The 25,305-nt window shown below is 37.6% G+C and overlaps 2 protein-coding genes across 2 annotated transcripts in view; both read right to left on the bottom strand.

The window, feature by feature from the left end:
* mybpc3 (myosin binding protein C3) overlaps positions 1-1,261 on the bottom strand; it is a gene marked incomplete at both ends in the record, with an annotated part of 42,832 nt that extends 41,571 nt beyond the window's left edge. The window contains one exon of the mRNA XM_080028507.1: positions 1,237-1,261. Coding sequence (XP_079884633.1) covers positions 1,237-1,261 — 25 coding nt within the window. The remainder of the gene's footprint in view (positions 1-1,236) is intronic.
* Positions 1,262-3,411: 2,150 nt separating this feature from the next.
* Positions 3,412-10,280, bottom strand: spi1b (Spi-1 proto-oncogene b). The gene is made up of 5 exons (XM_080042899.1): positions 10,019-10,280; positions 9,540-9,633; positions 8,248-8,444; positions 6,391-6,541; positions 3,412-5,030 (listed from the first exon to the last, which is right to left on the bottom strand). The coding sequence occupies exons 1-5, from the start codon at positions 10,058-10,060 to the stop codon at positions 4,717-4,719; spliced, it is 798 nt and encodes a 265-aa protein (XP_079899025.1). The 5' UTR covers positions 10,061-10,280; the 3' UTR covers positions 3,412-4,716.
* Between the last annotated feature and the right edge of the window lie 15,025 nt (positions 10,281-25,305).

Here is a 25,305-nt window from a genome sequence, read left to right as displayed (position 1 = left end):
ACTGAGTACGTGTTGACCAACACAAGCTGGCCATTTGTGCGCTGTGTCGTTTGAAATGTGATATGTCGGGCTGTTCACTTGACAAATGACAATCCATTCCCTACATAGAGAAGGGGGGAAAAAGTGTGGAAAGTAATTTGTCAAGTTGGAATCCGGTCCGGCATTTTGGGATCAGTGATGCATTTTGTGAATGCAGTGATGCTGGATATGTGACAGTGTCGATTCCACAATGACGATGGTTCCAGCTGGACCGAGTGACGTGTAACAAGACCACTGGAAAACACTTTGTACTAAGGATGGATAATTGCGAGTACTATGTTGTGACTTTGGCTACTGGCTATTGGAGTATTAGTACGTCACATTAGGCTACCAAGCAAATTGTGGTAACTTGTTAAGCCATGGAACATATTTCAATGATATGTGGTAGAGGCATAGATGGTTACTTTACCTGGTCTACAACATTGTTATGAATTCATTTTAAGCTGCATTCCCTACTAACTGCTGACACTGGACATATAACATTTCACCTAATTGCTTTATTGTCCATATACTCTCTTTAGTTACTTATAGTTTTTTTTTTAATTAGTTTATAAGTTTATAGTGCAGTTTCACTGTCTTTTACAATGCACACATTGTTGACCTACTGCTTCAGCAAACTCAAAACGTACTGTATTGGACTAGTAAATTGTATGTGGTTAGAAAACCCTTATTTTCTATACACCTTTGTAGCATCCATTATGTATTCTGATAAATTGCAAAATGAGCTGTTAAGTTAAAACAGATGATAATTGTGACTTAAAGAACCTGAGTTACGCAAATAAACAAACATCATAATGTAAGTCTGCAATCATTCACACAGCATATCGATGGTGATAATGGACACAATGTACAGGTCAGATGTCAAGTGAGCTGTTTGGTTTAGGTCTACAGTCGCTTAAGAAGGGCGTGGTCCAACATTGCCAAATATTTTGTCACACTCATTTTACCATGGTATTTTAGGTCTCTTAGAGGATGTCGTCTCAAAGGAAAACACAGTCAAAGTAAAATATGCCGCTAGATATTCAGTTACAGCATGTTGATAACACAATGATAAATGTAGTTTAAGTTTATTTTCTGGATTATGCTAAAAACAACATTTATTTTTTATTTTTCATAATCTAATGCCAACGTAAATTTTCATGGGTTGGGGAAATGTTATGACAATTTTTCAAAAAGTAGCTGAATGAGCACACATACCTGCTTTCTTGACTGGCTCTGGCATCCTGAACGATCTCCTCACCTCCGCACTGTGACTCACTGTTCCTAAACAGTCTGTTGTCTATCTCAGCCCTTCGCTTTTAACAGTGGCGCTGCTTCCAAATACCCCACCTCACGCCCGGCCCACTCACCCCCTCCTTTCATGAACCATCCCACCTCTCTTGTCATTTTGTTTCCAGGCCCAACGCAATGTCCAAAAAACAACAACCACCCCCCCCCCCCACCACGTTATCCCACATCAAAGCCCATTCAAGCCCGCCCAGCACCAACCCGGCCCCCAGCACCCTGCCCAACCCCCACCCCTTCAGACACGTCTGACCTCGGGGCTATATTTCAACCATCCTTTCCTCCAACACCTCGGCTGACTGATAGGCCTTGAGAGGGAAGGGAAAGGATGTAAGGCAGCAGTTAAATTTAGAACTCTGAATCCTAAAAAATTGTTTGTTTGCACTCCTCACATCTGCACCCTGTTACCCTGTAAATATAGTCATGATGAATGAAACATGATGGTTGAAAAAGGAGTTTAGTTTTATCTGGCATGGGTTGAGGACCCAGTATTTAAGGATTAACACCTCCACAGTTGCAGACCCATGAACACTCCAACTTAATTGTGCAGGCTTTATACAGTATGTCTTTGGCAAATGTTAAACTGTCCTCACCCCTCACAGTATCCCAACCAATCTTTTTGTCAATTAACAAAGCATAAAGATGCCAGGAACCCAAAGGACAAGAAACAATATACAGGTATACGTACAAATGTTAAAAAACATAGTTATAATCACTCAAAACAAAAGTTCAAGGTTGAAAGAAAACAAAAAAACTTGACGCTTTAAGATCTTTACCAGAAATACATGCAGGCAGTAACAGTCATCAAATTTTGAGAAGTGGTTATTGTGGGCTGCACAAATGGCCAGTGCTGTATAAAGAATTTGATCTGAGAGCTGCATTTGTTGCAAACCTGTAATTTCAAGACAAAATGAGCCTCAATCCTGTGGGTCTCCTTATCTACACTAAACCTTATCTGAACCACTTCTTAAAGCCACTTCTCAAAGGGTCCGGTTTTTCTCACTCTCAAATTAGCAGAGAATGGCAGGCAGAAAAAGCAGTGACAACCTCTAGCAATAGACCTTGTTGTGACACTGACACTTTAGTTGAGAGAATGTGTGTGTCTTTTCCGACATAGTTTTCCAACATGTTCAGAACTCACCTTTCCTTATCTTTTGATAAGCTTGTATACTCCATGCACTTTAGAACTTTTACGTATAAGTGTCTTAACTAAGACTGATATTGCATTGTATTTTAATGTAGATCGGTTATGGGTATCAATTACAACTTGACCATAGAGGGGAGCTGTTGGCACTTGGGACACCAGGTCCTGTAGTTTTTATATATGTTCACTGTGCACATTACATTTTAGCCAGTTATTACTCCTTTGTATTACAGTGTTTTTGTATTTTGCTACATATTGGTTAGTTCATTGAAGGTTTTAAGTGTTGTTTAATTATATCTTATATCTTAACTATATCTTATTGAACTTAATTTCATCTGTTAACGTGGTTTTGAAATGTGACAAATACATATAGTTATGTCACTTCCTAGTTTTAAGGGGAGTTGTGATGGCTGTGAAATTGATAAGCATCTAATAAGCATATCCTGGCAAAGTCTCTTACAATTCTCACTGAAGCTTGCGCTGCTCTGAATTCATCATGAATCAAACACTACAACAAAACAAATTATTATCACAGTACAGTAATAAAGACATGAGTTGCTATGATGTGACTAGAAATTCAAGAAACAGTTTTCAATGCAGAGAAAAAACAACCGGTTACTCAACTGCATTGCTTACTTGTATATGGAGGACTCCTAACATGAAATGTGTCGCTTTGGTATTTTGGTATACAGAGCTGGCGCCTGCACTCAGTCAGGACATACAGGCAGATATATGAAAGAAGCCACTTCACTCCCCCGCCATGTATACCTAATTGTCCCTCATTGTCAACAGTTATCGTTATAGCTGTAATAAGGGAAGACATGCCTGATCAGTGAACTCAACACTACACAACTTTATATCACGTTTGACCTCTTCTTCCTCTTTTTTTGGTGTGTTTTACCTCTGATGTGAGATTGTATTACTGAGCAAGCAACACTTACAACACATGTTAAAATGTATTTATTTTACAATCGATTCTCAATCATCACATACAAAGTACCATATATTTAATGAAATTCTCGAAATGTGAATAATCATAGTAATGTATCCAATTAAAAACTTTTTTTCCCTTGCTGTTTTAAATAATACATTGCTACGTAAATATATACATACAGTAGTTTTACCCACAGTTAAAAGAGAACTTAAGCATGTCCAAAAAAATTGTCAAACACAGTAAGAAGTGTGAAGCTTTCTCTCACCAAACCAGTTGTTACATGTTGTGAAACTGCATTTAAAACTTGAATATTGAAAATGTGTAAACAGACATTTCCAAATAGCCTAGAGCATAACACTGCTTGTGTGTACACCCTAATTTGAAATGCATACTAAGCGCCACAGTTACACCATGTACAGTATTGGCAAGGTCCCCCTCTAGGTTTTCCCTTGGACTGTTGAATAGGAATTGAGTTAGATGAGAAGATCACTTTTATGTGGCATTAAAACCAGTCACTTCTGGTGTTCTGGTAACACCCCTTACAACATGTAGTCCAGAAAATAAACCACATTCTCTTGTCTATACATTTAGATGTTTGCCCGGAAACTAAAGAGATGTAACTCTATACTGCTCATGCCTTCGTGCCTTTCTTGCCTTTCTCTTGCTGCGATTTTTGAAATAAACACTGAGTTGCCCGTTCATACACCTAGATCAAACTAAATTAGTCTAACTGTCTACTGCTGTTGTTATTTTCTATTAGATGTGTGTGTTGAACATCTTTCAAACACTGAACACTAGCATAAATTGACTTGCAGTTCTTAACTTTGGCCACTGTGTTGAAATCGCTGCACTACGAAGCAGCTTGCTGCCCCCACCTGGTGGAGGGCGGAGTTTAGAATACAGGGTGAGCCTATCCCAGGGAGCCAAATAGGAACACGTTGGAGATACTTACAACGTTTAGTATCTATTCACAAATCACTGTTCACTTTTGCAAATGGCATGTTACACATTTTCATATTTGGTCCTGACTTAATGAACATACTGCTACTTAGCATTTTGTTATCTAAACAATCAGACAGGGATGACAAACTTGGCTTTTGTGATTCTTATCTTCTTTCTTTGGATGACTCTTACCAAGTGGTCTCCGACATGTCTCGTTACACAGAGGGACTGATCCCACTGTACAACAGTAATGGAGCTATTCACAAAATGCTGTTTACCACATTAACAAAGTTGATTATGCATCAAACACCAGAAACTACACTTCCAATGCCAACACTTGACTCATGAGTTAATGCCTCATTTCAGTATTTGCCTACACATATGATTTTCTCTCCTGATGACCCTTCCCCAGAACCTCATCACTGAATTGGTACGTCAGCTTCTTCTTGATCTTTTTCACCTCTCCAGTTTTGCCATAGTTGCGCAAGGCACGCGCCATCTTCTGATATGTCATTTTTTTGCGGTTTCCCTTCTGGATTCCCCAGCGGTGAGCGAGAGCCTCCTTGTGTTTGGAAGAGAACTGGAATGTCCCTTTGTCTACTTCCAACCACCAGATACTTTCCTTCATATCGCCATTCCTTAAAAGGTCCAAGAGGAACTGGTACAACCGAATCTTCTTTTTATTGCCTTTTGGAAACATAAGAGTTGCACCGTTACTGATTTGAAACTGATATGCACATATCATTGTATATATTACGTACAGCTACACAATACAAATTTGAATTAAAATAAAAATAAATTAAAAGTTGTTATTGTAATTTCTGCATTTTAAATCTAATTTGATCACATTCAAACCAGCATAGAGCCACATGTATTAGTCTTGGAATATTGACACAATGAATTATTGTTTTTAAACATGCCAATCATGTCATTGTTACCAAAAAAATCTAAAGAATTGTCGTGAGGAAACACAGTATATTTCATTTTCTGGATCCTGTTTCATAAAAAGCCAGCTCATAGTATACAAAAGAAAACTGTTCAATTCTAAGAAAATACTGGCAGATGTTATCCTCCATGAGTCATGGCAGGTTAGTGTTTTCCACATTGTCATGGTTATATGTGATGAAACTAGAAGAGTACATATAACTGTTGCTAATGCAGTAAAAAAGAAAATCCATCTCGAATATGAATTTAAATATATGTTTATCACATCAGTTTCTAAATGGCTGTTTGCACCAACACATGATAATGGATCAAACTCAATAGTTAAGTGAGGAACTTAATTCTATACATTTCAAACAAAACTATTGGCACTATACATCATTAAAACAACGATTATTATTATAAGTCTCTTCACCATGATTTATTGTTCTATTTTGTGATCTTGCATATGCTGTAGATTGCTCTTACCACTTAGTAAACTGATTTAATTAAGTACGTAAAAACGTTATTTGGAAATCAAACGACAAACGACCACTCTTTCTTTTTGTGAGCCCACTTCCTTTGAACATGCATGATCAGCAAGGTGAATACCGCTGATAGCTCATCCTTAATGTGCATATTAAATTATCATCAGAACACATGGGTCAAGCTGACATGAGTCAATGTGAAACCTACAACATCCCAATGCAAGGGAAAAAAATCACTGGCCCATAAACCAGAACGGCATTTGGAGAAGCTTTCATTCTTACAGGACGAGAGGAAACCACTAATGTTAACCCCCACACTATACAGACTAACATATTATTCAATACCAAAGCAACTGCACATCACACTTCTTGTCTGAAAAAAAACATGTGCATGTTTGCCTTACAGTACAACCACAGATTGACTATACATGCATTCCAAGCATGTATTGCTTACAGGTGCTATGTCAAAGGCAACTGGATATATATCGAATGACCTGGATGACTGAGAGTCTTCACATGGCCAGCATAGTTGATATGTTTTAAAATATCTGTGCTAACTACTCACTAGACATGAAGGAAGTGCCGATCCTACGCACATAGGGTACAGTGTGAAATAGCAAGTAAATCTGGTTCCTTACCCAGATCCCCTGGTGTGACATAACGCACTTGATCTCTTGGGCACTCTTCGTCAGACACCTCCAGTGGGGGACTCCGTCCTCCGTGCTCCTCATCACTGGAGCTTTGCTGGGACACATGCTGTGTGTACAGAGTTCGAGGGAAGAACGCTACCTACAATAAAGGAGTGAATCAAAGTTAGGTGGTCTAAAACACTTATGAAATATATTTAACTTGGAGATAGTTGATCATATTTAAATTCCCTTTATGTAGCACAAAAGTACATATTCCAATACTGTAGGAGAATGTGATGCAATTGTATTTGAATTTATTTGTAAAGTCATTATGTATTTTTTCTTATTGGTTGCACAATAAGAAAAAATAAATTAAATTAAGCATTGTTTTTCGAGATCTAGTATGACATGTTTGGATGTTTTGGGATCAGCCTGTACTATGTGTGTCTATTAGAACTGAACAGATAAAGAGTGCAATTGTCTGAAGAGCTGCACTTGAGCTTCAAGGGTAATGCTATTCAATGGTGGAAAGTCACTAAGTACATTTACTCAGATTCAAAATGAGCTCCACTCTTACTATACGCTCAAAAGTTAATGCATCATTAATAATGACCCAAATATAAAGCAGGACCATTCTGAATTATGCGTACTCTTGCTAATATGGCTGTGCTTCTGCATTCAGAACTTTTGTGATGGAGTGTTTTAAGTGTGCTATACTTTTACCCATGAAAAAAAATCAACTGATTACTACTTTCATTAAGGAAGATATGTATACCTCCACCTAACATGTACAATCACTTTTTTTTCTTTTTTTTACATTTTAATTCGGAGTCTTTAAATAGCCAAATCTACCATAAATTACTGGGTATATAATATATTATACTGTATCTAACAACAGACACATAGATCCTGAAGGGTATGTTTGTTGCACCTAAATCTTCTCACTGTAAATGTGTGGCAGTCTCTCTCGCTCTCTCTCTGTCTCTCTCTCTCTCTATCTCTCTCTATCTATCTCTATCTCTCTCTCTCTCTCTCTCTCTCTCATTCTCTCTACATGAGCTGTGATATGTGGACGCTGCTCTAGCTGTATGCCTGGGTGGGCAACATTTCAATGTTTTCACAACATCCTTTAGAAGAAACAGTTGGTGGTGGAAAACCTTCATGTGAATTTTTCACATGTGTATTCACATTTCAACACTTGTCTGCTACATGTAAATATATTTTCATTGCCCACTGCAAACACAGAGACTCTTGTGTCTAATAAGTAATTTATTTAGTAGATTTAATACCAGGCTGTGTTCAGGAGAGCCTTCCTTTAGTCATCATCACCATCATCAATGAGTGATCAGTTATTACACTGATCCCCTGACTAATCAATCAGAGCACAACACACTAGTTTTTAAACATATTATCTTAAATCTGCCAAACTCTACCTGTAACTGTTTTAATTAGGCTATATTGTACTTTCACCCGTTTAATTTTAATTGGTGCCATTCTTCACCAGTGTCTAAATGTCAATAGTTTTTTTGGTTTTTCAGTTGTTGTGAATTTGATGTATTTGTAATATTGTATATTGTGTATCTATTGTTGTTTTTGCTTTGCATTTGTTTGACTGGACATCATTGGAAATGAGGGTCACCCCTCAATTGATCTCTCAAGGATAAATAAAAGTAAAGTAAAAAAAAAAAAAAAGTAAGGTAAGGTAAGGTAAAGACAACTTTTTTTTGCAGTTTATTTCGATTGACATTTACACTTGAATACATGTTGTCTGTTGTGTGCAGGAACATTAACCCGATCATGTGTGTGTTTATTGTAATGTTTGTCTCTTTATTTTATTATGTATAAGTGTTTTTCAAGTGCACTTACTTGTTGTTGTAACACATGTGCATGTGCCCCAAGATTTGGGTCGAGCAGACTTTCTGCGTCGTATCGAATGGCCTCGTGTCGTATGAGGCCGGGCGGGTGGAGAGCCTGCACACTTTGCAGCTCTGTGAAATTGGTCTCCTGGAGGTTCTCAAACTCTACAGGATGTATGTGAGGGTGAGGGTGGTAGTCCCAGTGGTCTAAATAGAGAAGGTGAGAAACGGCCCAATGGCCACAGCGTTTTGTTTTTTATGATCACTGTTTTGCTGTCTCAACACTTAATTCTTTATCACTTCAAAAAAGGAAAAAGGGGAGAAAGAACTGAAACCCTGGGAAGTGAACTGGAACACACATATTCTTTATACAAAAGTCATGAACATCTATGATTAAAATGATTTGACAGAGCAAATTAAGCGTGTTTCAACGGTTAGAGATGACGCATAAGGAAAGCCTCAGTGTGTGTCTTTGGAAAGGAATCATAAACTACAGTAGAGAGCAGCTTACTCAGAGTGCCTGAGTTTGCATAGACCGAGTGAAATAAGGAGAGTAATGGAGAATTCAGCATGAAGCTCTTTCCTGTTTGTTTCCACACTTGTAGTGTTGCCATAGCCCTTGACCTTTTTTTATTTTCACTATTTTAATGTTGCCCCCATCTATTTTTGTCCTTTCAGAATGTATCTAAAAATGACAAGAAGAAAATTAAGCTGTAAGTGGAAATCATGAAAACTGAATCTCTCTCAGTGGCGGGGTTTCTTTGTAAAAGGTCAGGACAAGTTTTTCCCCCCTGTTTAGACTGTTTTGGTGCAGTATTCAAAACTGTTGATTTCAAGAGAAAGTAAAGCACCTCTCTCGTATTAACAAAACCCCATGGGGCGAAAGTTGTTCTATGTCTGTAGCTGTAGCAGCCGAAAAGAAATGGCATCTGTTTCCTGTGTTCCATACACCCCAAAGTGGTGCTCTCCAGCTGCACACACTGCAGGCTTTTTCTGTGCGATACACCAGAAGAGTCAGCGTCACCGCATCGGGTCACGGTGATTAATTTGAAGAATGAAATGTCAGTTGACTATAATGATTTTCTTCTAACGAAAATTGAAACGCACTGTTTTGAAAACTTAATTCATGTCGGTGGATTAAGTTCCTGTCAATAACATTTGCCTCTAACAATCATCATGATCAGTTTGCATTCAATATTTTATATTCCAACACCACTCACTTTAATGTAAAAATGCAAGTGGTGATTTCAATTGATACATTTGTCACAATAGAGACAAAATCGAAGTTGAAGTAAAACTCACCTGCCTGGATATCTGGATCTAGGATGTATTGATTGTTGTAATATTCTGCAATTTGGTGTCTGTAAATCTCAGGTTCGTACATTTCTTCTGAATGCTGAAAGAGCAAAGAAAAAAATGTTCAAACACAAAATGACTTTTTTAACGTACATTACACATTATGTCTATTACTTTACAGTATTTTTATAATCCCTGAAAGGAATTATGTGCTACGACAATAAACAATATTTTCTTGCCATTACTGTTCTGAAACTCTCGAGAGTTTCATTTTCATGTTGCCCGTTGTAAAAAAGTCTCTTACAGTTTGTGTGCATTCAAATTGAAGTACGGTCACATTTAGTCATGTAATTTGAGATAAGACATGTTGTCCATCAAATGTATTGATGTTTAAAAACATACTACTTGAGAAACTCTTTGCCAAGCCACACACGCTGGAAAGTCTCCTGAGAGTTTGAATGATAATAAAAATAAATGATACTTACAGGCGGGATGAGATAGCTCTCCATTCTGTATGGATGCAACATGGAGACTTCTTCTCCAACCGACCGACTCTCAGATGCTTTGCTGGCAAAACACTCTCACAACCTTTCAAAACTTTTGCGGCACCATTGCACAATGTTTCAAAATTTCCTCTCACTCAACGAAAACCAAAAAATGCCCCTCTCTCTCTCTTATTGTAAAGCATGCACTTACAACCTTATCTACTCTCGGGGGGCCATCAGTTGTTTCAACTACAATGCAATAAACAAGGCCCTCTGTTTGACTGTAAAATGAAAAAGGAACTTTTGACTTCTGTAAAATCTCTGTGGGTGGGAGCAATAGAGTGTGTCTGCTAAAGGTTCCTGGCCATTGATGATTTGTCAGGGGAGACCATGAAACTCCACATTCATCAGGGTCTATATACTGTCCCCTCCTCATAGCAGCCAATCATCATTAAGGGTGTACCTCATTGCAAAACAAAGTGATAAACACAGGGTGCAGTGAGCTGTTGAATATTATATATATCAAGTTTGCTTGATTTTATTATTTTCCTGTGCCTTCGCAATTCTTTTTATTTAATTTATGGCATGATTTGATCTCATCAGCAGTAGAGTTTATTCCACAAAGGACATTTCATAACTGCATTAGTGTATCATTTAATGATTAGACAATGCTATACCTATTAATGCTTGACTTGGGGGTTTAAAGGATTGTTTTAGCAAATTCACTGCTATTCTTACAATAACAAACGGTTTACTAAATGCATAATATACTAAGCTTTTTAACCGGTAATCTGAAAAAGTTTAATCAAAATAAGCTTCATCGAAAATGCATGTTTAAGCACATCATTTCCATTGCCTTAAATGTACTTACACACTGTCTCTAAAAAGCGTTATGAAGTATTCAAAGTCATCTAGAAAGTAATTTTTCCATTTAGAAAAACCCATATTCATTTGAAATATATGCTATAATGTATTGCACATGCACACATTGTTATATATATTATTGATATTATTTTAAGCTGTCAGTACTCTGTGTGATGTGTAAATGTCACATTGTAAACAACTGTACTGTACTGTACTGTACTGCAGATCTGAAACTGAGGGACCAAACCATGTAGTCGAATGACTGCAACGTGTTGTTAAGGAGAACAAACACAAGTTTGTGTCCACAAACAAACAAACACACAGCTGGAAGATAAGATGAAGGTATAGTATCTGTGGTGTAACTACACTGTGGTAAATGTAGATTATAATTATCACAAAGAGGAGATACTGGTAGAGCGATTCCTGTTGTGTGTGTGGGGGGGGGGGGGGGGGGGGGGGGTTGCCAAGTCCCTCGGCTGCAAATAAACTGCAACATGTATTTGCTTGGGTTCGGTTATGCTTTGGTATGCCATGAAGGCATTAGGGAAAAATAAAAAGTAATATGTGTTGGTTACCAGTTTCTGAAAATATCATGTCAACTCAAATAACAAAATATACTGCATATTTCATAGATGCCGAGATAACATCTGGATAGTACAGTAACAGTGTAGCACAAATCTGAGTGTATATTGTTAGTGTTGCCTTTTTAAGAGGAAGACTGAAGCATTGTGATAAGGCCACAGGCTGAAAATACTACTTTCTGTACCATCAAAATACTGAGGTTATGTTTATCCACTAACCGAGGTCAGTGTGTTTATTCCAGTATGGGTGCAGAGATCTTAACTACAAATACAAAAAAGAACATGGTCAAATCTACTTTGAAATGCTAATATTGCTTTCATACTTCATGCAACATTGTCAGGTAAATGAAATACACAGGAAGACTACTTTATCATGAAGCTACAGGAGATAGTAATTGTCACTGGATATGTTACAATTCGATATGATATACTTTATTGTCCCGTCTTGGACTCGCTGCATACACAATTAAATGCCCTGACGGTTACAATAAATAAAAGAAAAACATAAGAACAAACAATACAGCACCAACTGTACCAATCGCAACAATAAATAGCACATGAAGTATTGCACATCCGGTGGCAAAAACACATATTCCTAAACCACATAGTAGAACACCACAAAATTATCGCACAATCTCTACAGCCTCAAGCAGCATCGTTTAAAAGTTTAACAGGTAGGAACAAATGAGTGTTTAAAAACGGTTGAGTTAACAAAGAGGGACTCTATCGTCTGTTAGAGGGCAAGAGCTTACAGTATATTCTGTGTGGAGGATATGTGATGGGTCAGTGAGTCACTATCTCGAACAGATAGAAGGGTTGGTATTTACTCTTCTGCATCACCTTCATTGCGGTGTGCACCAGACGAGCAAGTTTTAGTCATTTTAACAGTGAGGTGGCCATACCATGCTGACATCCCGTATCTGATTAAGCTTTCAAGTACTGCCTGATACAATGAAAACATGGTCCTCTTGTCCACACCGTACACTCTGCATAGAAAATACAGCCTCTGCTGTAGGCAAGGGCAAGTAATAGTCTGGGTAGCTAGCAGAGCAGCGCCATGTTGTGGTATTTGCAGGTTCACCTACAACATTTGGCTTCTTATGTTCATTCTGTACTACATGCTGTTTAACTGAACTGAACTGGTCATTTAGATAATTGTGTCCTATGTCATTATTTCAAAAGGCTTTTGATCAAAATGACATCTTGTCTCCAGACAATATTTTTTTTTGGAATGAAGAGTCTCTGAATGGGGAGCTGTGAAAACCACACAGGCTGTTGACAGCACTGACCGGCCCATACTTAATCACAGATGGCTGAGCAAAACTGATGACATGTACAGCAGCATTTTCCAATGGTATTAATACACGGAGTGAGCCACAGCAGATCAGGAGCTAATTCCATCACAACTATTTTCAGTGAAGGCAAAAGACAATGATTTTATTTTTAGTAAAATTCAGCTAAAATGACAAAACAAATTCAAGTTTGATCATTTAATAGTAAGGTACTGTATGTGTCAACATTTATTATGAAACTGACTTGTAGGTTTGTGTGCAAGTGTTGAAAAGCATGAACAAATCAAAACAAACATCAACTCATGCCACTAGGCTGCTCAATATGACAATGTTGTGTCATTATTAAACTGGCAAAAAAAAAGTTGTGATTGACAATACTATCCCAATAGTAATCAAATTTTTGAACTCTTAAAATGGCTCTGAAACACACATGGGTCACTTTACCTTACATTTGGTTAAGACTGAGATTGATATGTTTTATTGTATCACTTAAGGACTCATCTCTTTCTTTTGGTGAAAGATAATAAAACAATCTTTAAAATTAGCTTAATTTGTTGGGTATACAATGGACAAACCGAGCCTTCAGCCATGGTGCCGGTTTATGATTTAGATTTGACTGGAAAGATGCAGCTCCCCCTTGAAGCAATTCAAAATAAATCGTGAAATGGATATAACGACAACCTTTTCAAGTCACTCATGTGAAAATATTCAAGATAATCCTGATTATGGATATTCATCACAATAAACATATTGTTGGTGTTTTTTATCATGATTTATCACGATAACATCTTCTATCCTCCAATCCTTAACTACAATACTGTAAAAACACTCTGTGTCCTGCATTGAAAAGTAAAAGCATCAAAGTAATAATTTTATCAGGTTTGAGTCAGAATTGATAAAGGAGATGGTTAAAATGAAAGGGGTTTAAACCATTGAATGTATCTTTTTTTGCATCTGTTGAAGGGTAATTTTAAAACTGCATTTAATTCAGGGGATGCTGGTTCCCATTATTGCTCTATCAACATTGACACTCACTCACCATTAGCATTGACAATTTGAATCTAAGATAACACATTTTCAAATGATATATCTGGTTTGGTCCTCTTTATTTTTTTAGTTGGCTTTTTTGAGATGCCAAAAAGTCTGGTTTTATGCACAAAACTGTACTTCTCTCAGTCTGTTTGTCTTGCTTTGGCCTACGTGCAAAATAAAGGACATGCACAACAACAGAGATATATTATCAAATGAGGAACTAGGGACTTGCCTTTCAGATTCAGTTCCCTGAAAGCTGCCTTTAAATGACTCTTTTTACGTGGCATATGGTCAGGATGATCCAGAACTACAGTATGTAGGGATCTGTTTTCCTTGTTGGTGCATTAATCTTTTGATTTGTGTGTGACATGGTGACATAGAGGTTAAAGCCACCATTCTTCAACCTTAAACAAGACTTTGTGCAACCCTTTATCCTAGAATATGCAGTTCTGCCTACTGAAAGTTTTTAATTTTTTTTCAACAAGACACTAAATCCATAGCAGCTCCAGGTGCTGCTTTGTAATTAAAACTATTGTGTGTCATCCTCTTTTGTAAAAAATAAATCAGTAAAATAAAGGAGTACACCAAGAGACATTGTTAAAGAATGATGCCATTGCAAATTGTACATAAATAGTTGTGTTAACACATGACATAATTGACATTATTGTGTACAGCATGTTAAAAACCACAGGGAACAGGAGGAGGCAGATAACACATTTGACTTTATTGCACCAAAATACCACTTCTGCAGATTTCAATATAATTCTGCTAGAATACAAACACAACTAGAACTGCCATAAAGTCATTACAATCTTGTGTTTGTGTTTTTTGATTTTTTTAAATGTATTTGTATAAATTATAAGTAAATTATTTGCTATTATTAAACCGTGCTACTCTTTTTTCACATTCTGCAATTGGATTGCAACATCAGGGAAAGGCCGAAAACAACCTTACCCTGGCAGATCACATGCCATGTGTTGTTTTGTCCGAATATTTTCCATCATGTGCATACGATTATTAACAATGACTGTTATTACACTAAGTGATTTGAACTGGCATTGCGAGTATACTTATTACAGTCCGCGACACAATCATCGCTAAATAAAACCTAAATTAAGTAATTCAAAAAATAAATAAAAGGAAAAGTGTTAAATTAGTAGCGGGTCTGTTGGATTGCATTACATGTTGTAACCAGGTGTGCCACATTAAATAGCCTGGGTCCAGCTATATGTCATCATAATACATTGATCGACAAATAACATAAACACTTGAACGCAACACAATAGCCCTGAATAGCATGTGACACTCACACAATGTCCAGTTTTAGCAAAGTCTTTGTCAGAACTGACTCATTTGAGCTCTCTCAAAAAATAATATTTTAAATGTAATGAAAAAGCCTGACAATATAATGTAACTCAAGCACTGTCCATACACGTTTGAGGTTCTTTACTTGGGTGTTTCCACTTTATGCCTCTGTATATTTGTGCTTTTACTCAACATTAATCTATAATTACAGGTTCATATACAAATTAAGATATTACATACACTTTATAAAACATACGCATCTGATGCACTGTAATAGATTAAACTACCCAGCAATATATAATATTCTTAAAGGTAGCTCTACCTTGACTTACAACAAAAGAACAATGCTACTTAATCCTTCAAGTTTCAACAATCAGTAATAGCCATTTTTCTGAATAGAGTACTTTGACTTTTTTAAATGTAACTACATTATGCTACTAATAAAACTTAGATTTAGAGAAACATTAACTTGAAGCGATCTCGTGTAACTTTAGCCGAACCAGCAGCAACATAATGTGTAAAAATAACAAAATAATCACAACAAAAATGGCTCAGAATCGACCAGGTAGCATGGAAACCCATGTGTTGAAATGAGCAAAGTTGAGTTTTTCTTGCTTATTAATAAAAAATAATAATTTGTAAGAAGAAGAATATGTTATTTGGAAAGGTACATAATGTCACATTACATATAATTTAAAAAAAGTGGACTTTTACTTGTAATTGATTGTTTTTCTATGGTGAGGTAATGCTGCTTAAAATAATAGTTTGATATTTTGTTAATTACACTTCTTAGCTGTGTTGAAAAGAGTTAATTTGGAAGAATGATACCATTCTTATTTCTCTTACAGTAAAAGCTCAAGTGATAACCCATGAAGTTACTTATAACCTGCAGTAGCTCTGACCTAGTACTGCTTTCTGTCCCACCAAAGGGTGTAACTGTGTTTTATGTCTGAATGCAGTCACAAGATACATATCTCAGATGGTTAAAGCACAACCAAGCAAGCAAACACTTACATTGGCACCTTTTAATAATCGGCAGCGTATGGCCCCTCGAGTCTTTGGGCCCGCTGTGTAGAGGTGTCAATGTTCTCATCACTATATTTGTATGCACTTATTTTAAGAGGCTGCTAATATTCTAAGGCAAGTCTTTTGGTTATCAAACCAAACTTTTACGGTTGCTTTTTACATCTTATTTAACACCTCAAAACACAGGGATTATACAATGAAGTATGTCTGTTTTTCACTGACTGTCTGCCCCATCAACTTTTAGCAAGCCAGACTAAAGTCACGGCCATTTCTCAAAAGACCTAAATATATCTATTCTGCTGCTAACACATATTTTTCTGCTGACAATTAAAGTTTTACTCAGACGTGTGGAGTCTCCCTAGATTCAGTGTCAGAAGATTCAGAGCGCAGGGTCACAAGATCGTGCCCACATAGCCTCGCTGAGGGGAATGACACGCATGACCACTGACTGTGGAAAACAGGATACAGGGTACGTCGCAACAGGAAGTGTTGCACTTCTCCTCTGCTGAACATCAGTTTGACCAGAATGACTGCAGGTTGATGTCCACACTCTGTTACTCCTGCGGCAGTATTACAATGTCGAAATCATCTCCGCTCACCATTTCTTCTGAACTGGTTGATATATTCAGTTGAAAGAAAATAGTCTTTGTCCAAAAGAGAAAGAGAACAATCCCAGGCTGTATAACAGGCACTTTAGTTACAAAAAAAGGGATAGTATATCAAAAACACTGAATTTGTACACAAAAAAATTGTATTTGGTAAGTTTTTTTTAAATTTTTTATTTATATCCACCCCTAAATAGCTGAAACAAAATTCAAGTGAAAACTTCTCATGCGGATTTTTGCATTTAAGGTCTATACAAAATGTTTAAGCTTTGCACAATATAATGCATTTAAATTGCTCTCTGTAACGTCTAACATTTAACATAAACATACAATGTGATGACCATTTCATCTTTCATTGACTCGACGTCATTGAAAATGAGGGTCACCCCTCAATTGGTCTCTCGAGGATAAATAAAAGTTAAATGAAAATGAAAATGAAAATCTATTCTTGACTAAAGCAGACTATTAGTAATAAACAAAACCAATTAAAATTATAATCTTATTTTCTAAACATAAGCAAACAATTAAACAAAAGAAAAACACATAAAAAAACACAGTCCTGAGAATAATACAACAGAAGTGAAGAAGACTTCAGGTAAAATACTGTTTAGCAGATCCGGCTCGCAAACCTAACATTGGTATACCTAAAATACACAAAATACCACCAAAACATGATCTCATATCAGCGTGCTCGTATGAGGAAAGTCAGGATACGCCCACAGCCTCACTCGGAGAACAAATCGGCCTTGATCTTACCGTCCCCCCTCTGTGCAATATCCAGATGAGCTGAGGTGTCCACAGGAGTGTTGTTGAACTACTGGAAGCACAATGCCAAAGGTGGTTGAAAAATGCAGGCTTTCTATATATCTCCAAATTAGCAGGGGAACTAAAAACTTCCTTAATTCTACCAATTTAGGTTGGTAGCATAAGGCTTCTTCTTCTTCTACTACTTCTTCTCCTTCTTCGTCTTCTTCTTCCTTATTAAAACAAGAAGGTGACAAACTTTACCCAGCGTGAACTCCTTATGCTGATAAGTCCAGTTCATTTGGTCACATCTAAAACCTGTAGACTCCACTAGACTTTAGTACTGAGCCTTTTTTTTATTTTTTATTTTTTTTTACAAATTGTATGTACATTTAAAGAGAATGACACATTAAAGTGACCTCTTTTTTCACCACTCCATATTATCAACTAATAATATTTCTTCGATTTCGTTAAGTTCATTTATAGAACAAAGGTACCATGTAAACATATAGATTGAAACAGATTTTTTTTGGATACAATGGCAACATGAACTTGTTTATCTCTATCAAAAAAAGGATGATCTGGATAACTACTTTTGTAAAACAGGGCATGCATTTAGGTGTCACAAACGCCGCAGACACACATTAGTGTCATAGCAGTGGTGACACAAAGCTGCAAACAATAACCAGCACATTCTATTCAGCTCATTCATATGAAAAGCAGAGCAGCTCCCATGGTAGAAAGAAAAACCTCCTCCCATCTGCAGGAGGTGCGGTGTTACAAAATGTGAATACAGCTTTTAGGTTCAATTTATGTTTTTAAAGATACCAAAATGTGTGTTTATGGTATATGAATATAAACCTTCAGCTGCTTACAATGAAACAGCATAACTCCAGCACAGAAATAAATGCAAATTGAATTTCATTATAAAACAGAAGAACACATGTCAGATGATTTCATATGTTTTGACGCATTTGCAAGGCTCATGTAAATTACCAGCAGACAGAAGTAATTGTCACTTTGACAGGCAATGCACCAATACAGGGCCGTAACAACCTAAAGAAAACTTGATGCCCACTTTATGAGTTGCCTTAAAAAAATGTTTTTGTTTGTTGCCAAAATGCCTTCTGTTTCACGTATGATTCTTTTGAAATGAAAGCAACAACAAGAGAATATTATGCTGAATATTTCAGTTCTGTGGGTGGACGGTCCACAGAGAAGGCCTATGTTTCCTGGCTGATAATCACCAGAGGTTTCGGTGGCCATCATGTGTTTCACAATGACATGGAACGGTCGCTTGAGATGCATGCAAGGGGACATTCAGCCCTCTCACTTCTTATTCCTGATTCCTCATTTTCTCTGGACTCCACAAGACTCAACTATCAGACTATGGGCTTTGGGTATTATTAGACACGGGTGAATCACAAGGCACAAGGCATATGGACATGCGCACACACACACACGCACACAGACACACACACACACACACACACACACACACACACACACACACACACACACACACACACACACACACACACACACACACAACCATTCACGGTGGAAAAGTACTTTACATCAGTGAACAACTCAAACTCGAGTGGAGTATAGTAGGCCTGATCTGCCTTGTCAACCTGTTCCATACATTTTTGACTAACATTTTTTTGGAGTATCTTCATTCCCAAACTCCACACACACACACAAACACACACATTTACCCATATAAGGCCTTGGGCCCCTATCCCACCAAACTACCAAGTTCCCCTTTCTTTTTGTATTGCTCAAGACAGACAAGGATGACTCAATGCGGATATTAATCAGGTTTTTTGTTATCTTCACATCTCACTCTGCTAAGTCCACTGTTAGGGCCACAGTTAGCCAGCCTATTTTTAACAGTCTGAGAACTTAACATTTGGTGAGACTTCTTAAATGTTAAAAACAACATCCCCTAAAGAACATGTAATCCATTTGAGTTAAGACTGTCCATCGTCAAACATTTGTATAATAAAGCCATATGATTTTATTCGTTATTATGGTGGCAAGTATACCTGAAAAATGTAGACCAATATTGTTCATTCTGTATCTCTTTAGAATCACTTTAAACAAAGTAAGAAATGCTCACTTTTTCAAGGTTGATCCAAAATAAAAAGAGGGGTGGAAAACATGTGGACAAGTCGACCAACTGGGACTAAGGGGGACTGCTAAGTTACCTAAGTGTTTAGCTACAAGTAATAAAACAAGTTTAAAAAGAAATCCTGCAGGGCTTAAGATAAAATGTAATAATTATGATAACATAATGAGATAAGTTGTTTTTGGCTGTTGTCAGGGTAAATGTCATATAATAATGTATGCAGTAAACTCCTGTCACATGCACCACCTGGTGGTCAGGCAGTTAATTAAGAGAACCTACTGTGCAGTTAAACAGTTGGGTGCTCTACTACTTGTGGTAGGGCTGATGATCACCTAAAGATCCAACCACGGGAGCAGAGGGGGTGCAACTATGACTGCAACATACTTTATATTTAAACATAGATAAAGTACTTTTACTGATTCAATATTTAAGGAAACTTTTTTAAAAGGTGGTTAAAGAGAAGGAGTATTCAGGTCCTTAGGTACTACCAACTACAAAGAAAGGATGTAGAAAAGTCATGCATTCTTAATGCAACTTAACTTGAAGCAAATCATTTTATGAAAATCATAAATTAACCCATTCAAACACACACACACACACACACACACACACACACACTGAACTGTGAATGCAGTTAAACCACAGTTTAGTACCAATATCCTCTATGTTCAGTCAGAAATATGTGTGGTAACGGGGGCCTGTAAGTCTTGTTGTAGGGTCCATAATCTCTTTGTTACACTCTTGCCCAGTGGCGATTCTTCTTCTTCCCCTGAAATCGTTCTGGCCACCCCAGTGGCCCCCCCAGTTCGGATGTTTTTTTTTGTTTTTTTTTTTTTGCTGATATGTAGCCTAGTTCAGAGATGATATGTATTTATTTTTTTCTTTCTTAACTTTTTTTTTGATAGGTAGTTGCCACGTTCATCACACAAACACTCCAATCCACTGATTTGAGATCAGCTTGCAATTTGCAAGTACTAAATTAATGGCAGGACTGTGGCCACTAGAACTGGTCTCTGGTGAGCAAAGGTCTTGAAAACAGCATAAGTGTGCTTGTGACACGTGTGCCACCCATGCAGGTGTATGGGCACGTGCCCTAGCAGATTTTTGAAATCTGAATAAAAAAATAAAAGTTTGTAGTTAGCAAGTGTAACATGTTCTTAGTAAGGGCAGAATTTCATAAATAAAGGTTTATTTTTTTAGCAAGATATTTGGTCAAAAGCTAGTGGTCATCCGTCCCTCTGTCCAGTTGTTAGGCATCTGGCTGCTAGCAAGTTATGTTGTCTTGCTAATTTTACTATTCATCTGAATAGAAATAAATGACTTTTTTCTTTATTCTCTTCGCCAGAATGCACCAGAATGCTTAAATTACATGTTAAAAACACAAAAAAATCTTCTGGGGTGGGATGCCCCCAGACCCCCCTTCAGGGGTTTAGTTTTCTGACAAACATTACAATGGATAACATGATTTGGGCATTTATAAATAAATTATAAATCATCTTTGAATTGGTTGTACAGCGTATCACATGCTATTCATTCAGGTGTGCGATGGTCACCCCACTTTAGCTCTGTGCCCACCTTGGCCACCCCAGTCAAAATTTCCTGGAAACGCCACTGCTCTTGCCTGATTACTACCAACTCTCAATTTGTTTATTATTAAACCCCATTATCTCCATCTTAACTGATCGAGGGTTTATATTTATACCATAGATAGTATATTAAAATGGATGTAGCATCCGGGCTGACCTCAGTTATTCACACGGCATCCAATAATCCTGGCTTGTGCGCGTCGCCATCTTGTGAGATTTTTACTCCGCCTCACTCCTCTTGCCGAAAAAGGGAATCGACGTCACGTCGGGGGGAGGGAGATACGCCCATCGAGCTGACGTATACCTCCGAGGCAAAGTGAGGGACAACGGGCGGATAGCTGTCACTCAAGAGATCGCGCCAATACATTTTAACCTCCAAAAAGAATAAAAAGTAGCCTGCTAGAAAAAAATGCACCCCCCTCAGTGTTGTCATGGAGATATGACCTAAACATACAGACTAGAATGTTTTTTTGGACCAGGCTGTAAATAGGTTTAATAAGACGAAAATGTGAAAAGGTCCTGTTTAACACGTGAGTCAAAGAAAAATTGCTCAGTCTTGGTACCACCCCAGTGGCCACCGGAAGGTACTACAATGTGTGTCACTTTGCAACCCTGTCTCATCAAAATTACGTTCCCAACTATTCGGCATTCTCAATTACGTTTGGCTAACAAACTTATTTTGTCCGTGACTACGTTTTATTGAACATATTGCAAATAGGGGCTGGTGACGGGAGACGAGCGATTTTTTTATTTATTTTTATATCCAACTGCTGTCAGAGTGGGAGGTGTGCGTTGTCTGGGCGGCTGCCTGAACTACACAACGCTGCAGGAAATGAATCTGTTTATATTTTACTTCATTCATTCAGCCTACATCGGGTCCCATGCATAGATAGTATAGCCTATAATAAATGATGAGGTCGGCGATCGATGTTCTGACATGATGGCCCCACCTCCTTTGGGGGGAAAACAAACCGCACATGCACAGTTGCGGTCCAAAACAGCTAAAAGAAAACGATCAGAGGTAAATCAGTTAAAATTTGACCAACAGACACAATGTCACGTTCCTTAACAACAACTCTGTCAGCTTGATAAAATTAAACTACTGAATTGCACAGCGCTGCAGGAAAAAAAGATGATCTCGTTCATTCAAACTGGTGACGTCAGACGCACGCCCCTCTACAAACCAATCAATGTTGAGGAATATCACGTGACGCGAAACAAGCCTATAGCGGCAGCCCTGAGCTACGAAGAGCATAAATCGTTGTGAGATGATCATTGTTATTTGTTTGTGAGAAATTAAACACAGTCGTCACTCAGTAAATGTGCACGATGTAGTTTGATGGTTATCACGAATAGGGTGTTGTAGGCGGCCTTTACAGTTAAATAAGCAGGAAAACTACAACCATAATCCCACTTTGCTTGTCTTTTTACCTCTGTATAACCTTGAGGATTAAATTAGTTTTATTTTCTTCAGTATTTTACATTAAATGACCTTTGAAGTAAGATATCATTCACAACTTTTTTTTATATCTCACCTGCACAATATGTTGCCTTTTAAAAATGTTTTTATATTTTATATTTCTGTGGCCTATGTTTTTTGTTGTTTTTATTGTGCAAATAAATTAAATCTAATCAAAAGCATGGTGGTGAATTGTAGGTGTGTTTAAATGTAAAATTGTACAATGTTCACACTCTCAACATTGACACTTTTCCAGCAATGTATTCAGTTGGTGTTCTTTACCGCAAGGTTGATTTTCTGATCAATTTGAAGGCCCAATATGGAAAATTAAGCTTTTTGTTTGCTCATTTGTTTTCTTGTGGAAATAGTAAACCAAAAGGTGTGTCCTTCAGAGATTATAATACAGAACCCATATGCATAATCTAAAATCCAGATAGGCGTTGTTTAAATATACCTGCATGGATGGATGGATTTATAGATGGATAATGTACTTTATTTATTGCCATAGGGAAATTGTAGCATTGTAGCAGCAGTTATTGTGGATTGTATCAGGAATGACTTTCTGTAGTGGTCAAATAGCTGACGGAATAGTGCTGTCCATCATCTTCAGCAGCTTGTGCCTTATCATTCTCTCCACAACCAACTATATGGTCTTAAACAGGTTAACAAGGATTTGCTCATGAAGTAGAGTCTGCTCTGTCCCTCCATGCACAACCTCCATGTTACATTTACAGTCTGTTGTTGAAATAAATGCTCAGGTTTCTGTAGCCCTCCATCACCTCAACCTCTTCTCCCAGAATGGAGATTCAGCCTAGTCCTCCTGGTCCTTCCAAAATCCATATCCATCTCCCAACCTTGGTTACATTTAAGAGGTGTGTAGCTCCCACCATGCCCGAACACTACTGTCCACCTGTTCCCTGTCCCTGTACACTGTCCCGTGAACTGCACACAGAACTGACACACCTTGCATCTGCTGAATCATCTGAATATTTAATTAAAATAGGCCCATGTGAAAGTGACAGGTGTTAATTGAGGGATGTGAAATACAAAGGCAGTTTGAAGAAAATAGGCTAGAGTCATTGGAAAAACTGTTATAGAGAGATCTTAACCTTATCATGCAGATTAAATCAGTCATAATACTGCCTAAAATTCTACCTTTTAAGGTCAAAATCATGAATAAAGCTATCTTTAAACTACTCCCATTTGAGTAACTGGCCTACTCCTTCCAAATACTTTCAGTTGCAGGCTTCACATTCAATATGTACCTAGTTTTATATTATGTGTAGGCTATGCACAATTTATAGCAACATTTGATATCATTAACTAAAAGAAAACAACCAAATCCCTGTCAGGGTAGGCTACAAGATGTGACACACACACACACACACGCATTGTAGTGCTGCTTTAGTAAGTTCAAGAAGCCTATTCAGTGACATTTTAAACTGTACATTTAATAATTTTATAATTTCATATATAATCCGCCACATATTTGATCAGAAACTTTAAATTATACAACCACACAGGCTATAAAACACATTTTTCTTACAGAAATAGTGTCCCTAGAATAGTGGGTAGGCTACAATGATACATGCTTTAAGGTTTAGGGCGGGGGTCACTAACAGGCGGACCGCGGTCCGGGTCCGGACCCAGACGCCGTCCTATACGGACCCGGACCTGTAGTCAATCAATTATTTAAGTATTTAATTTTGACGGGGCGCTTCTATTTTGACCGGCGCAGCTTTTCTAGACTTTACGGTACTGGTTTAGCGAATCAGGAAATGCTTTCGAGTTAAGCCATCCCGCCTCCTGCTACTCAGGCAGCCAATCGAATCTGTGCATTCCCGGCTCAGGCTGGCTCACAGACAAAGAGACAGTGAGCTATCATGCGAGAGATGACAGAGAGAAGTGCAAGAATTACGAGAATTTCAGCTAAATAAATCAGATTAGAGTGAGAAAGACAGCGGGAGGAGAGTGAGAGACAGCTTTCTCTCTCGCTCGCCCGCTCGCTCACCGGCTCTGTGTGTCGCGAGCGAGTTAACGAGCGATCAACAGCTGAGTTTTTTCCTATTATTTACTATCTATGGTTTTTTCCCCTTTTGTAAGACTGGTGAAAACCGATCAAGGTGCAATCATGTGGACTCTCTATTACCCTGATGTAGACCTATGTGTGAATGACACAGACATAAGATTGACATAATCACCAATCGCCAGCAGCACTGCATCTACTGCCCACAACAGCAACAGGAAAAACATTATTTTTAAATTTTTTTTTGTATGTAGTTTCAATTATCTACATTTTAAGTTTTATATATTCTTAGTAATGGCAGAATTTATAAATACAGGTTAATTTTTTAGCAAGATATTTGGCAGTAGCCCCCACTAACATTAGCGAAAGCTAGTGGTCATCCGTCCCTCAGTCCAGTTATCTGGCTGCTAGCAAGTTATGTTGTTTTGTTAATTTTTCTATTCATCTTAACTATATTAAATGTTGACCTTTTCTTTTATTATTTTCCCCAGAATGCACCAGAATGCTCCGATTACATTCTAAAAACACAAAAAAAAATTACTGGGGGGGAAACCCCCAGACCCCCCTACAGGGGTTTAGTTTCTGACATGTCACTTTTTCAGAGCTTTTCAAAATTGCAAAATAAAAATCCAGTAT

Source organism: Ammodytes marinus (assembly GCF_949987685.1).
Source record: "Ammodytes marinus genome assembly, chromosome: 1".
Lineage (NCBI taxonomy): Eukaryota > Metazoa > Chordata > Actinopteri > Uranoscopiformes > Ammodytidae > Ammodytes > Ammodytes marinus.
The sequence above is the reverse complement of the archived record's forward strand: the minus strand, read 5'-3'. Positions and strand labels throughout refer to the sequence as shown.